At 38.2% G+C, this 16133-nt stretch overlaps 1 protein-coding gene across 1 annotated transcript in view; it reads right to left on the reverse strand.

The window, feature by feature from the left end:
* stk10 (serine/threonine kinase 10) overlaps nt 1–16133 on the reverse strand; it is a 91045-nt gene that overhangs the window by 16878 nt on the left and 58034 nt on the right. The window contains exons 6-8 of the mRNA XM_074672595.1: nt 12385–12579; nt 11663–11744; nt 5064–5198 (exon numbers count right to left, since the gene is read on the reverse strand). Of these exons, the coding sequence (XP_074528696.1) occupies nt 5064–5198; nt 11663–11744; nt 12385–12579 (412 nt within the window). The remainder of the gene's footprint in view (nt 1–5063; nt 5199–11662; nt 11745–12384; nt 12580–16133) is intronic.

Here is a 16133-nt window from a genome sequence, read left to right on the forward strand (position 1 = left end):
AGAAACTTTAACTGTAGCTTTAAAAGGAATGCAGTCGATCCTGCTCGGACCAGACCAACTTGTGACTGTAGCTGGGACGTGCTGTCTGATCTGTAATAACTGCACTGATCGATAGAAAGATGAACCTGAGTAAATCATGGCTGACAGCCAGGAACAGAGAGTCCTGAGCAGCATCAGCGCAGAGAAACGTGGCGTTTTAGTCGAGTATTTGGCGAATGGAGCAGTTCATATTCCAACTGGTTTCTGATGAATAGCATGTCCTTAAAAATCACTGTCTGCCTGGATCATTGTGATAAAAAGTTAGACTCTTTTTAGTCACATGGTTTCTACTTTTTAAAGGATCTTGCTGGCAGAGTATGAGTGATGGCAATGAAAGTACATTAGTGGTTGACTGATATCTGTTTTTTAATGCCTGAGGCCAATAAATAGAAAGAGTAGGTCAGCCGATAAATGATGCATGATGCCGTAATGTTTGAGGTTTTTTTCTTATGACAAAAAAACTATTTACATCTAACTTCCTTTATCCCGTATGCAGGATATGACAGAATTTTAGGGCAACTTTAAAAAATAAAAAATGTGAATTTTTTAGAAAGACAACTTGAAATCTTCTTATTTGTAAAGAAGTGAATTGTTTCTTGTTGTACCTTATACCCTGTCTGAACAGCCCAGAGATGAAACCATCTAAACGTCAGCCCGAGTATATGAAAATGTCTTTAAGAGGCTGGATGTTTAACATAATGTGATAATTCTGGGCTGAAATCAGTCGTATCCTCTTGTTGAAAGCAGGAAGTACAGTACGACAAGGCTGTCAAAGTGGCTGAACGCAATCTTAACAATCTACAAATTTAAGGTTTTCTTGTTTATGTATGACTTGATAAAATTAAAAATGTTGAGTTTAAATTCTCTTTGGTAAACAATTTTACAAACTCAAAATTTTCCCTTTTTTTTCTCGAATGTTTACTAATTCAAACTCCAAAAAACAAAAAACAAAAAAAAAAAAAAAAAGATCTCCCATACTGGCTCTTGGATGCCATCATAGTATGAATATCTCATTTAAATGTTCTTCATAGAAGTCTTAAAATAAAATAAAATAAAATTAAATAGAATTAAAATAAATACATAAATATAAATAAAATTTAATAAAATAAATAAAATAAAAATAAATAAAATGAATTATTAATAAAATAAATTGTAAATAATAATAATAATAATAATAATAATAATAATAATAATAATAAAAACTTATTTATATAGCACTTTTCAAAAACAATGTTACAAAGTGCTTTGCATGATAAAAACAAACTTTAAAAAGAAATAAAAGAGGAAGTAAAAGAAAGGTAAGTAGGTGATGAAAGTATAGAAATATAAAAGGCTTTTTGGCCAGAAATGTGGTGTTGATGCATTTTGAATAAGTTCATTAAATAAAAAGATTGATGGTAGTTTTGCTACTTTTCTTACAGGTAGTCCTTTTAATCTTTGTTATTCTGTCTATTGTAAGAAAATACACATTAAACCTTCACTAATAATAGTTTTAAATTTGATATCTTGTTACCTAAGATGGGTAAAGTGACACTGTTTAAAAAAGACAGAGTAAATTCAAAGATGCAATGAGGAGGATCTGTTTTAATTGGACCACAGCGCCACCTTCTGGCCTGGAGTCTCACGTACACTGTCGTAAAGATGTGACTTTTAACCAGACGTGTGTTCGTTTTGGAAAAAAATTTCTTTGTTCAAGTCGACTTTTTACTGGATACAACACAACGAGGTGAGGTATTTATCAGTACAGTTATGTAGTGCTGTTGTTATTGTTGAAATGTGACAACAAGCTAACTGTCAGTTCATACAGTAGTTAAGCAGCCGTCCGTATGTAGCGCTGACAGCCTGGTGCTCTAAGACATGTCTGTAATGTGTAACATTAGTGAATCCTGGTTATGTCCTGCCAGTCATCTACCAATCAGAGCTAACATAACCTCACTCTTCATTTTATTGATAGACTCTCAAGTTTGAACAGACCACTGCAGAATAACTGCTGACTGTGGGTTGGAGTCAACATTAACACAAACAGATTAGCTCTTTTAGCCTTTAGCTCGTGCTCTATCTCTCTCCTGTTTATCTTTCTTCTGCTCTTCTGTCCTTTTTATGTCTGGACAGGCTCCAGTGTCCACCATCACTACAAAATTAATCACAGAAATCATTTTCAGCAGAGAAAAACACAGATCTCTCGTCTCTCTGCTTAACTTCATCAGCTGGCGTGGTGTTGTCATAGAGACTTGGACGTGCCTTAAATCACTCTGCGATAAAGAAGCTACAAAGTAATCTGCATATATCTAGAAGGGAGACTTTTACAAGATCACTTTCAAACACTTCACAGCCCCAAGGGGAAGTGCTTACAGATACAGCCCAGGTACAAAAACGGTAAATAAATAAATAACATACTAAGAATCAAAAAGGTAGTCTAGTGGAAAAACAATATATCAAAAGGGGAAAAAAAGGTTGTGCTGTAGTTTCAACTCCCAGAAATATGTCTCTCTGTCTTTCAGGTAGGTAAACAAAACCATCAGACGTCTTTATGGCCAGGTTCAGCCTTCCTAATGTCTCAGCAAACATCTCTGTCTGGCGGTGTGTGATACAGAGGAGGAGATAAACGGCGGAGTGAAAGCTTGGCTGCTTTTCAAGCCGTTTGTGTCAAAATATCGCTGCGTGAGTAAAGGAGCGGCCTCGTCCTTAAAACTTCAACAGCAACCAACAGAGGGTTGAGAAATCTGCAGGATACTGAGCTGATGTTATTGTTTTTATTGCATTTCATTCATCTAGAATAAATCAGCAAATTAACAATTAAGTAATGAAATTTGGCGTTATGTGTTTGAACTCATTGTCTGGTGAGTTTAAACTGGGATAACTTGTGACAAACAGGAAATCATGAGTCACTGCGTGTGCCTTTTTTTTTCCTGTAAACAGAACAAGGAAAAGCAGAACTGGATACTTCACAGGAGCGTCATATTTGTCCAAACTTCATCCAAAGACCTTCAGTTTTACATCTCAAAAGAAATTCAACTTGGCCAAGTTTCAAAACGCTTTGTCACCGCTCTGGAGCTAAGTTATTCACCTCAATAAACCGATGTCATCACGCAGACTGTTGACATAAAGGGAGGAAGTGATAAGAGGTCAACTATTCATCTTCATGGAGAGAAAAACATCCATATTTAACACATGACCAACACATTGGTCAGGTCACACTTCCTGTCAGTACGAGGGTTTCCAGGCTCTTCCATCAGAGGTGGACTGAGCAGTGTCTGTCTTTAGTTAAGGGTCATGTTATAGCAGTAGAACAATGAGCCACCTTAAATAATTCACTCTATCAGGGGCGGAGAGGAGCAGAGTTTGTACACAGAGTGAGGTGGAGGCAGCACCTATATTTAACCCTCTGAGGGCGTGGGTGAATGTCAGGATTCCGGTTTCTGTTCCTTTGTTTTTACACGAGTCAGGCGCTCGTGTGCTTTGTCACTTTCTGCTCTTATACCACCCGTGGATTCATGGATGATCTCTGCAGAAATGAGTCTCAGAGCTCAGGCAGGAAGGACGTGTTTAGCACTAAACTGCTGTTTAAAGGGATCGACGAGAGGTGGAGGCGGACTTCTTGGACCGGGGTGGGTCAAGTGGAGAAATGACCTCTGCAGGGGAGGTATGTGTGCACACAAAAAGCATTTACTGACCATTTCTGTCACTGTTACTGTCTACTCTAACAATAAATACAGATTAAGTCTGACATGTGACACTTTCCTTTGGAGTCCTTTAAAGCTCCTGTGAGAAACTTTTGGTCTAAGTTGATTTTGCCTCTTGACTCATTTGGTCCTGTACTCCCTTAAGTTGAATTATGAAATAAAAACACTGCAAAAAACTGAAAGCTAGGTAGGGATGGGTACCAATATCAGATACTTTTATAGGTGTCGACAAAACTCCATCTGTAGATCCAAGTACCGCTTCACTTAAAATCAAAAGGTGGCATCAGTACGTTATCGTTTCAAATATGAAAGGTACCCATCCCTAAATCTAAGTGTTTATGAGTTATTTTTGGTATAAAAGTAAATAAATAAAAAAAAAGGTGTTTGCCAGACTTAAGATGAGCCTAATTCACCTGACACATCCAGAAAAATGTCTTATTTTAAGTTTTTAAAAGACAAAAATCAGAAAAAAATTGCTTATAATTGGCAAAAAAAAAAAAAAACTGACACCTGAGGGAGACTTTTTTTTTTTTTTTTTTTTTTTTGGGGGGGGAATAAATGAATAAATAAATTATTAATAATAATAATAATAATAATAATAATAATAATAATAATAATAATAATAATAATGTATTTAAAAATAAAAAATAAAATAAAATTATAAAATAAAATAAAAGAAATAAAATAAAAGAAATAAAAGAAATCAAATAAAATCAAATAAATAAAATAAATAAATAAAATAAATACATAAAATAAAATAAAATAAAATAAAATAAAATATAAAATAAAATAAAATAAAATAAAATAAAATAATAAAATAAAATAAAATAAAATAAAATAAAATAAAATAAAATAAAATAAAATAAAATAAAATAAAATAAAATAAAATAAAATAAAATAATAAAATAAAATAAAATAAAATAAGGGAAATAAGTATTTCCTCTTCAAGAGCTCCAAGATTTTGGGGAATTTTAAAACCAGCCAAAAGCTATTCACAGGAACTAAAGTAATGAATGATGCCTTATTAAAAATCAAAGATCTACTATGAGCAGCCTGTCACAACTCCACTCAATAATTCACCCTTAAATGAGTCCCACATCTGCCAGTCATGATCAAAACTTTCAGGGTGGCTTCAGAAGAGGCCGGTTGGATATCAAGGGGAGGACGCAAACCTTTAAGGTCTAAGTTCTAAGAATCACAGAAACTGTCTCATCTTTGACCTATCACAGTTGTGAATAAGATACTGAAAGATCGGGGACTACCCTCTCTACTTTTATCCACCAACAGTGAAGAAGGAGAGAAAATGAAAGGACAGAAAAACAAAAGATCCGAGTCTGGTACCCCAGTGAGCTCCATGGCGTCGTCCTCCTCTCCTTCCTCTCTATTGTCCTCGATTTCCTCCATGACCTCAGCTTTGGCCTCGGCCACCAGCTCCCGCAGAGGACGGTTCGACGTCACGGATCGGACAAAAGGATGCTGTGGACACAGGAGGGACGGTTAATTAAACATCAGGTGAAAGTGAACAGGTACCTTTAAAGAAAAGGTGACCTTGCTTTATTATTCTGTGAAACTTGACTTCACCACAGGATAAACACTTAACAAACCATAAAACAATTTCATCAGTGGTTTTGAGCATCATTATATTAGCTCACACATGGAGCTGTTAGACGCCAGGCTACTGAAGACTTTCACTGCAGGAGAAACTCTATCTGCCACCTGCCAGTTCCTGTGAACAGCTTCAACAAAAGCCTCTTTAACAGCACATTAATGTAACTGTGCCCAATCTTTGATAATGTTCCTCCAACAGATAGTTATTTTTATTTTTAAAGCTGCTGAAATTAAAGTGTGTGTTCTGGCAAAGTGCAAATAAGTCAGTAACACCCTGAGTGCACAAATTATGAAAATTAAAAGTTGAGTGCTGCGGATACACCACTGATCATCTATTATTCAGATACTTTGTGCTACGCTGTAATTTAATTGGAACAGCTGACGACAGGGGAAAAGGCTACAAGTGCTGCTGGAGCATGAAGTGTGCACATTTGTTGTCCTTGAGAAGCACATTAGGCTTCAGCTTTTAACAGCTCCAATGACAAACAACAGTCAGCTATTGTTTAATCAGGGGGTGTAAATGCTGAGTGCTATCTCACCGTTTAACGCGGGCCGCAGGGGAAATAAGAAACACCCAGAAAGGAGTGGGAAAAACTGCTTCTCGTCCTCTTTTGAGGCAGAATGAAATGGATATGTTTATAGAAATATGAGCCTCTGATGGACGTTTACTGGACCGTGGATCCTCTAACTGTAGAGAGCATCAAAAAGTGAAGTTCATTCATAAAAGTAGATGTTTATCGTGACTCTCTGTCTTCGAGGGGATTAAAACTGATAACAAGCAAACAGCAGCTTCCCTGATGAATGTTTCTGTGTTTTCACCACCATCATGGATCAAGATGTGGATCAGTGGAGCAGACGTCCTCTTCTTAAGGTCTCATGTTGCTCTGAGACACTGTGAAGCTGCTGACTTTAGGACTTACATGCTTGGCTGGGCGTGAAAAGGTTAAAAGTGAACAATATGGCCCATTAGGAAACCAGAGCAGGAAGCTGAACGAGCAGAGTTACCTGTGTAGCAAGGACAGAAGACGCTATTTTGAGAGGATAAAATTGAAGCTTTAGACATTTTTGGGATGGTTGGGGGCGTTGTGGTGAGTCGTCTCTTCCTCGAGGGGTGTTTCAGAGGTTAAGACTTGTTTTTCGGGGTAAAGGGTGTCATTAGGGTTGGGTTAAGTTGAGGGTGATGGAGGTAGTAATTTTGGTCTACATAAATAAAATTGACTTGATCTTTATTTGACGTGTCAGTTGAACATTTTTACCTCAGGCACTTTTTTTTTTAACTTCACACCATATTTGCAGAAAAAGTCCCTCAGCCAGGAGAAACTCAAAGACCCCACAAGAACTGATCCCCACTCAAAAACAAGTCTTCTAAGACGTGTTGAGTACTGTCTTGATGGCCTTGCAGAGGAACAGGAAGACATTTGGATCAATATATAAAGATCTACTGGGTCCGTAAATACCCTTGATATAAGCTAAGTCCCCTTGCAGCAGTGCCTGTTTGCATCACAACCATAAGAGGCAGAAAACTTTGGTGCCTTGTAAAACATTAAAGGTGCTAACACTTATTAACACTTATTATTTAATTTCTGTTAAGAAATATAAACTTGTATCTTTGTTTGTGTCTTTCTAAAACAAAAAACTCTGCAGTTAAATAAGGAAGTCAGAGCAGCAAATGTACAAAACTGCAGTCCCTTAAATGTCCACTTGAGGCTGACTCCAAAAGTCAAGCAAATCTTCCAATCCCCATGTCATATGTTCCTTTTTCTTCTTTTTTTTATTTTTAAAAAGAAAATGTTAAAGTTGTGGCAGACAAAAATAAGAGACATTTTTCTTCTTGCTGCTCCTTTCCTATCATGAATGTGTTTCTTTAAGGGTGTAATGTGCACCTGTGTATGGATGATGTTGTTCATGTAAGGATCAAATGAATAAATAATTAGATTAATGTCCAGGTTTAAAGCCAAATTAAACATGTTGTTTGGGCCTCAGTTTTTCGATCCTTCATTCATACAAACTAAACCAGGGGTGAATGTATTGTTGTGCATCTATTCATTTTAAAAATAGTTCAACTTGATTTGGTTTAAGTTGGCAAGCTGTAGCCATTTGGCAAAGAGGAGCATCCTGGTATTTTCTTGAGTATTTGGAAGTCAATGAGAGTTAGCATTTCCAAAATGTTGAACACCATCTTTAGTAGGACTAGGGATGAGTACCTTTCACATTTGAAAAGATACGGTACCGATGCCTGGTACCTGGCAATCGGTACTGGTACTCAAAGGGGCCAATTTTCTGTACTTTTTTGCATTTATGTGGTGAAACATATCAATTTGTTTAATAATAAAGTATAAATTTTTTCAAGTTAACATTTTTATTTTTCACTATATAAACCTGCAATGCTGTGTTCATGTCCAGTATGGAAAATCACCTACTCTTCCATTCCCTCACAGTCACAAAGATGCATTTAGGTACCTAAACATGGTACCTTTTGATTTTACGTGAATCAGTACTTGGTACTTTTAAACTAATTTGGTCAATACCTATAAAAGTACCTAATTCGGTACCCATCCCCAAGTAGGGCTGAACAATTAATCAAATTAAAACTGACATTGCAATATGATAGAACGCATTTCTTAAATCACAAAGGCTATGCAATTTAAAAAAAAAAAAGAAATGAAAAGAAAAAAAATTTAATAATAAATAAATAAATAAAAATTATATGGTACATCGCAATCACAATTTTTGTCCAAAAAATTTGCAATAAGATTATTTTCCAAAGTTGTTCAGCCCTAATCTTTAGGCCTCATTAGACAGCTGTGGGAAATATCACTTTACACTACATCCTAGTTTTATATAATCCATAATCCATAACACTATCCAAAAACATCATAACTTTCATGTTTTCAGTATGAATACACTAATACCTTTAGAGCTGGATTGGTATAAGTGGGAAGGGGCTGACCCATGGTGCCGATTCAGCTAACCAGCTCTATGCTTTTTTTTTTTTTTTTTTACCAGCGCTCTTGTCCACTTGATTTGTTGCCCCTGTACACTTCCTTCTTTTTTTTTTTTGCTGCCATACCAGTCGACAGGGCATACAAGTTTTCAATTGAATAGAATTTCTGTCAATTTTTGCCTTTAACTCCAAACATTATCAGTCTTATCCCAAAGTAGGGCATGCAGGTTAGTATTTAACACTGGTATCGGATTGGTATCAGTTGACAACCAAAGCCCAGGTATCTGTATCGATATCAGAACCACAAAAGTTGGATCGGTGCATCCCTAGTTTCTAAAATGCCCTTCTAAACCAATCAAAAGTGGTGCCCGCAACAATTGGGCTTCTCACGCCTCCTTAGAAACTCAATGTGTGACATCACAGAAACAACGTCCACAGATCTGCTGTCTGCATGAACGCTACAACACCCCTAGAAAATCACGAAAACTGTCCAACTTCATCCAAAGCAACTATCACAGATGAATGAAAGCCATGTGAGATATTGGGACCCTGAGAAACTATGTGGGAGGAGAAGCTGAGTTCACTTTAATGAATACAAGTCTCACAGATGGTCTCCCAGCAGCCCCAGTGACTGATACTGTGTCATGTTGTTTTGTATACATTTTTTACAAGCACACATGTGGGACAGGCACAAAGCAATTCTTTCACACAGCTCTCAGCACCAACTCCATCTGTTCCCCCACTCGGCTGAATCACTACAAAACAAATCTGACCTTACACTTCTCACACACACTGATCTTAACTCCATCTAACAGCAGCAATATACATCATCCCAGAACTATCTACAGTAAATACTATCTGACAGCCGTGAGGAGCAGCAGGCAAGATAAACATCTGAAACCTCCATACGGCACCAAAAACCGGACCGCGCCCGTCTCCCCCCCACTGGAGAGCACATGCAGGATTCCCAGCGGGCCCGGGTCGAGCAGTTTCATCTCTGCCTCGCTGTAATTGGCCCGAGGTGGCGAGCTCAGGGGTTATCCAGACATGCTATTGGCTGAGGGTGGGAATGTAAATAGTTGGCATTCCCTCCTCAGCTGTGGGATACAGACAGGAAACCGTGGCTCTGAATTTTAATAGACGCTGCGCTCTGCGTTTTAATCCACACCCTGTTCGCTTTTCTCTCTTTATGCTTGGGATTTTGGGAAATGTGTTTCAAAATTTCACATATCTGTTACTTCAAGAAGCATGACTATATGTACTGAAATGTTGGGACAGAGTGGAGGATGACATGGGGCAAAGAGCCAGGACACTCTGAGGTCTAAAACCTCTGAACTCTGGCAGTGCAGTTTAGGGATAGGTAATGCTAAGATTTTATTGATACCAACGCCCTGTTCGTTTTTGCTTATTAATCAGTTCTTCTGTAAAACCTGAAGCTGAAAATCCTTAATCAGAGTTTTCTTGCCTGTTACAGCAGCTCTCTCTTCCTTGTCTGTTTCTTGTGATTTTTTCATCACTTTTTCATCATCTTTGTATTTGGAGTGGATCATCACTTTGTATGGCTGAATTGTTTACGTGTGAAATCAGCTGTTAGCAGCTTGTAGCACGTCAATGCTAACTGGTGCAAGGCCTGATGTTTCCCCACAAGGTGAGGAGAAGGAGGTGAGGACGACGTGAGCTAAGAAGTGATGACATGGACCTGTCCTTCCATCCATCATTATTGGGAACGTAAGATCTATCTCCAATAAGATGGACAAGCTAGCCATGCTAACCCAGCAACAGAGGGAATACCAGAAGGCAGAGTAGCATCGTGCTATTCACAGACATGGCTAACAGAGCTAACACCAGACACCAACGCCACATTGGAAGAGCTTCACCTGCTGTGAGCAGACAGGATCCAGGAGACAGAGACTGAACAGACTGCTGAAGAAGCTCAGTCCTGGACCCTGTGGAGGTGGAGGCTGGCTGACTGGACAATGATGGACAAGCTGTCAGCATCTATTTTCTTATGGAGCTTTTTGCTCTTTCTATACACTTTCTTACTTTAGTTTTCTTGATTGCTACTGTGACTCCTCCTGGATTTCCCCTCTGGGATAAATTAAGTATTTTCATATCTCTTCCAACCTGCATTGGCTGCCTGTTTCTTTATGGTACTGATTTGAAGATTTAATTGATTTCTTATTAAAATGTGATCCAAATTTTGTTTCGCATTTGTCTCTGACATCGGTCGTTACACCTCTGATGGATGATCCTACCATAGACTGGTGGACACCATGGCTCCACCATTTACCATTGTACAGTTAGGATGCCAAAATACTACCAGTCACAGGTGCAGCCATTGGCAGCAGTTGTGCAGCCAGAGTCTGAACAGTAAAGACTGTCAAGGATTCTGTGAGAGTCTGAGTGGAGCCAGGTGACAAAAATAATATATGTATTTTCTCTTTCGAGAGTAGTATTACTTCTTGACTCTACCTACAGACATATTTCACAATCCCCGAAAAAAATACACAAGAACGGCAGCTGTCAATCATTGTTAAAAGTGGCGTAAAACCTTGTTTTTTAACCTCTTATAACTAATGAAAATGAAACTTTTCAGAAAAAAGAGGACTTGAATACAAGACAGCCAAATGATATCTTCAAATCACCACAATGACCAATTTGACCACAGCCCATCTGGAATGACTGGAAAGCCAGATTTTTTGACCTATACTGCAACCAGCCACCAGGGGGAGCAGTTTTTGTGGCGACCTCACTTCTAGCCAAGCAAGATGACATCCATTTTTTTTTTTTTACAGTCTATGGTTCCTACATACTTGCGCTCAATGCAGCTGACTTGGCCTTTGCAGTCAAGGCCCCAAGACTCCAAAACCCTTTGCCTTTTTCAGAAATAAAGACCACATCTTTGGCTTCTTTAAAATCCTTTTTTAGAGCTTCTGTACATTTTTAACTATCTTCTGCTTTATCTTTAAATTCCTCCAATGTATTCTGTTTTTATCTCCTTTCCATTACTTTGTCTGTTTTCTCTGTGGAGCACTTTGTAACCCAGTTAAGAACAGTGTAAATAAAGAAAGCACTGTTGTCAAAATGTGCTGTAGTAGCCACAAATCTTCTTATAGTGGCACAAAACATCCTAAAGATAAAAAGTGCTTCCATAGTGACCACTTCCCTCCAAAACTTCTTCGCCATCCCTGCTCCATCCCTCCCACTCACATGTCAGTGCCCTCCACGGGGCGTTGCTCACTTTCCTGACATAGATCGCTCCATTCAGGTCTTAAAATAGCAGATTATGTGTGTTGGTGCAAGATAAGGACAGAGCGAGGACAATCATACAGCAAAGTGCAGCAGCATTGTGTAACACGTACTGCACATCGGATCAGAGAGGGCTTACCTCCAGCAGCTGCACCGCCGTCGGACGAGTCTCTGGGTTTTTATCCAAACATCTCTTCAGGAAATCTTTAAACTCAGCTGACCTGGAGTAAAAACAATAAAGCAGATTTAATCAAAAACAAAACAGGCAATAAAAGGGAGGGGAGTGATAAATGACAGTAAAAACATGAGTAAATATTCAGGGAAATTTCTGGATCTGTGATGTTGCTACATGTGGATCATCTTTGTGAACAGCTGCTCCTCGTAAAGCAAATCTTTCAACAGCGATGATGAGTCAGCTCCTCATCTCCTTTCAGCACCTGATAACTTCACTTCTGCTGTGCTAACATTTGCTGCTTTGGAACATTCAGACTCGTAAAACTGATAGGGAGAAGTTATAGTTTGGCACTCGCTGAAGTCTGGCCCCTCTGCTGAGTCGGAGCTGCAGGTTTGGAGAGGCCAAAAAACGGAGTGCAGGAGGAGAGGGGGAAGACAGTGTGATGCATGGAGTGTCTGGGGTGGATTACAGTACACTGAGTGTGCAAGAATTCAGCTACAGGAGGGTTTTAAATGATCCAGAGAGAAACTGATGGGAGGATATGAGCCTCTACAGTCATAGTTTAGGATCTAACTCATGAGTCATGACTTTTACAAAAGACCTACTCTGTTCTGGTCTCATTCCTGTGTGCACAGAGAATATGACGCTTCAATCTATGAAGGGTTAATCCAAATCCTCCTTCCTACCATTTGCTCGGATTGTCCAAACTGGGAGGCTCCGACTTGGCGATCTTCAGCAGCACCCTCATGGGGTTGAGCTCGTGGTGCGGAGGTTCGATCTGGGCGAGCTCGATCAGAGTGATCCCCAGAGACCAGATATCGGCTTTGTAGTCGTATGGAGCGTCCTTCATGGTTTCACACATCACCACCTCTGGGGCCATCCTGGGACAGAGAGAAACAAAGGGGGTTGATGAAAACCAGGTCACTATTTTCACTGTAAAGATGAATGTGCATAGTAGGATTGAGTTGTAGTAGATTGCCAGTTGTTTGATTCTCATTTATTTGTTCTTGAGTTTTGTATTAGATCTTGCGCTATTTGCAGGTCTCGCGATAAGGATCTTAACAGGGCTCGAGACTACGACCAAAATGGTTGCGAATACGACCATTTTTTCAGTGTGTGCGAGTAAAAAATTCATCTAGTCGCGCTTGTGTGGGCGCATATGTTTTAATACTCCATCCATCACAGGCACTGTGTAAGACATTGTGGTTTGAATTTTCCCTCTCTTTCACTGGCTCAGTCAGTCTCCTCCACCTGAACTCTCTCCTGTTCTGAAGAGAGAGCACCTACACGTACACGTGCAGCGCATATGCGCATCACACACCGAAGATGGACAGAACTTTACAACCACGACACACGTTTCAATATTTTAGAGTCAGCCTTCTTACTATATGCTTCACGCTGCTCTAAATTCTCCTGACTGAAGAGGATGCTACAGTAGAGCAGAGCTTCGTAGTTTAACTCACGACATGTGAACACCAAAAAAGAAGGAAAGAAAACATCTAAGGCTCAGAAAAACTCTTCATCAACAAGTTCTGCACCGTTATCTGTCTCCGTCTCTGAGGTCTCCTGCAGCGTCTTTGGATCAAACCAACTAAGAGAGAGGGGGTGGATGGTTTTTGAGTTTTTGGTATAACGCCCAAGTACAGGACTCGATTTGACTTAGAAAAATATTAGCACACACAAACTTAAAGCTGGGGGACAATCAGGAGAAATCACAAACCAGGAGACCAGCGGGAGAAAGGGTTAAAAAAATGGGAGACTCCCTCCATATTCAGGAGTGTTGGCAGCTTGCCAGTACTCTCAATTGGTAAAAGTTAAGAGTTCATGTATGACTCAGATTGACAAAGACGAAAACTAAAGACATTTTCTGTATAATTTTAGGTTATTTTAGTAAGTTTTTTAAACCTACTTAGGAATTTTAGTCATTGTTTAATGTAAAGCCTCGCTTTTATTTTTTTCAACAAAAATGTTTTTGTTAACTATATAACCCTGATATGTACAAACATGCATGTCTGTTGTTATTACTTGCTTTTATTTAAGAAGCCTTTTTATTGTCTTCTTTTAAAGTTACATAAAAGAAATAACCCGTTTTGTCAGCCAGAGCTTTTTGCAGACAAACTTCATATTTACAGTAAAATATTTAGCAAAATTATAGCTAGAGTTACTACACACAAATAAATAAATAAATCAATAAATGGTGCGACGAAATCATGTGCTGGTGCAACCTACTGAGAAAGTTGGTCGCACCAGTGCTACCACTGGAGAAGTTAGTGTAGAGCCCCGCGTAACCAATTACATTCCTGGATTTGGCGTGAATCAGGAAGTATGTGCATAAGATGGTGTATTTCATAGCTGGAGGTGCTCGACTCTAGACCAATAAATCTAAGTAACTGAGAAGCTGAAGCTTATAGGATGACATGTGGAGTAACTGAACTTATACGTAGCTGAGTAGTGCCGGATAAGACGAGAAGACCTATCAAATGTAGACTTAAATTGGACTTGGCCATGTTTTGAGTTACCTTTCCCTTCTGGTGTGGAGCGATGGTGAGCTGAAACAACAAACCGACATTGAAATCTGCCTGTACATCACTAACTCTGTCGGACAAGTTTTTCTTTCAAAAGAGACTATTTTCTAGCCTTTTGAACTATCGTATCACAAAGGGAGAAAACCAAATATTTCTTTAAGTATTATGGACTTTGAATCTTAAGGACAATCATATTTACAGATCACATGAGAGAACTAATTTTAGCTTTGAGTTTTGGTTAATTACTGGGTTTGGGAGAGTTAAGTGAACTCACTGGGTAAAAAAGTTGTTTAGCTGATATATGTTTGTATTTATTTTAATTTCATTTTATTTTCCTATACAATACAAGACAAACTTTATTTTTGAAACCCTCATTTACTGTCTGTTGTGCCTTATCAAGTATTATCACCTACTTTGTTTCCTTCTTATTTGATTTTAAAACTTCTGATTTCATTAGCCTCTTCTTATGTTTCTGCTAAGAGTTAACCTTAAAGGTAGAAATATGTTGCATTAACACTTCACAAGAAGAGCTACAGAAGAGACACCAGGAACTCAGTAAAGTGAAAGCAAATTACCGTATTTGTCCTAATATGAGACTTTAATTTTTGATCAAAACAAAAACATTGAATGAGTAAGTAGGATGTTGCTTTTAAAACTTTTCAACACTTTGTCTGCAAAATTGTGTTTTCATTGTCTTTTAAAGCTACATATTGTCCAGGCCTGGGCCGATAACAAATAATTGACAATAAATGATATTATTGACAATATTATTTTAAGACCCAGTTAACCACTTATATAAAATAACATCATATAATACACCCTTTCAAATGCAATAAACCTTTGTTTCTCATGAGTATTTTTACTGTTGTTATTGGGTCGGGTGGTTGTGTTTTAGGTGGGCATGTGAGTTTGTTGTGTCGCCTTTTTTTGTTGCTGCACACCAGCTTGTCTGTTAAAGGGCTCACCGTTCTCATTCGGTTTGAAGCTGAAATATTTCTACGCTGGGGCTGCAACATTTCACTCTACAATCATCTTTTTTCCTCTTAATTTCTATTACGTTAACCCACATTGCCCCTGATGAGCTCACAAGACTCACTTGCTGCACTCTGTGTGTTTGCGTTAGCCTAATGCTAGCAGCCCCCTGGAGACAAAGACGTGGTGACTCTTGAAATCCATCCTATTTTAAAGGCAAGAGTTGAGAAAAAACAAACACACACACACACAGGGATATATTGAGGATGGCAAAATTATCAAGTATATTTTATTTATCGTCTGATTAATTGATTTATTGACTATTGTCCCAGGCCTGATTATACCTAATACTGCATGAGGTATAGAGTATTTTACTTAACTCAGGTTTCGTCTTTGTTTTTAAACTAGCAAAGAAAGATTTTTATTACATGGTTTAAACTGTGTTTTTACTACGTCTGTGACGATAAATGTTTTTTTATCTTGATCTTGAAATGAAGCTTTTTATGGCACCGCTATTTGAATACAGTAAACATTATATAATCTGCAGTCCTTTAGATGGATGATGAGTTAAGTCACGAGCACATTTTTGTACAGTTGATGACTTAAAAAAGAAGAGGATAACTGCCTCAGTTGTTTTTGACTTGATGATGCCACTTTTTTTGTTATGAAATCTGAGCAGAAAAGGCTCTTATATTAGGGTCATTACGGTACTAACGTAGCTCTGAAACTAGTCGAGAAGAGGACAATATTCTACCTGCTTCGGCTCTTTTAGCTAATAATTGTAATAATTGACTTTTTTGAGCAAATGTTGGAGTGTATGGAATGTAAGGTATGAAACTTTGAAGAAAAATTTTGATATTTGTCGTAAATTACCATCACTGTAAATCTCTTTACAAGAAAAAATGATGAAAGAGTTTAGCACACCGTGTATGAAAGAG

Source organism: Halichoeres trimaculatus, unplaced genomic scaffold (assembly GCF_033239565.1).
Source record: "Halichoeres trimaculatus isolate MK-OKI-2021-1 unplaced genomic scaffold, fHalTri1.1 fHalTri1_scaffold_6, whole genome shotgun sequence".
NCBI lineage: Eukaryota > Metazoa > Chordata > Actinopteri > Labriformes > Labridae > Halichoeres > Halichoeres trimaculatus.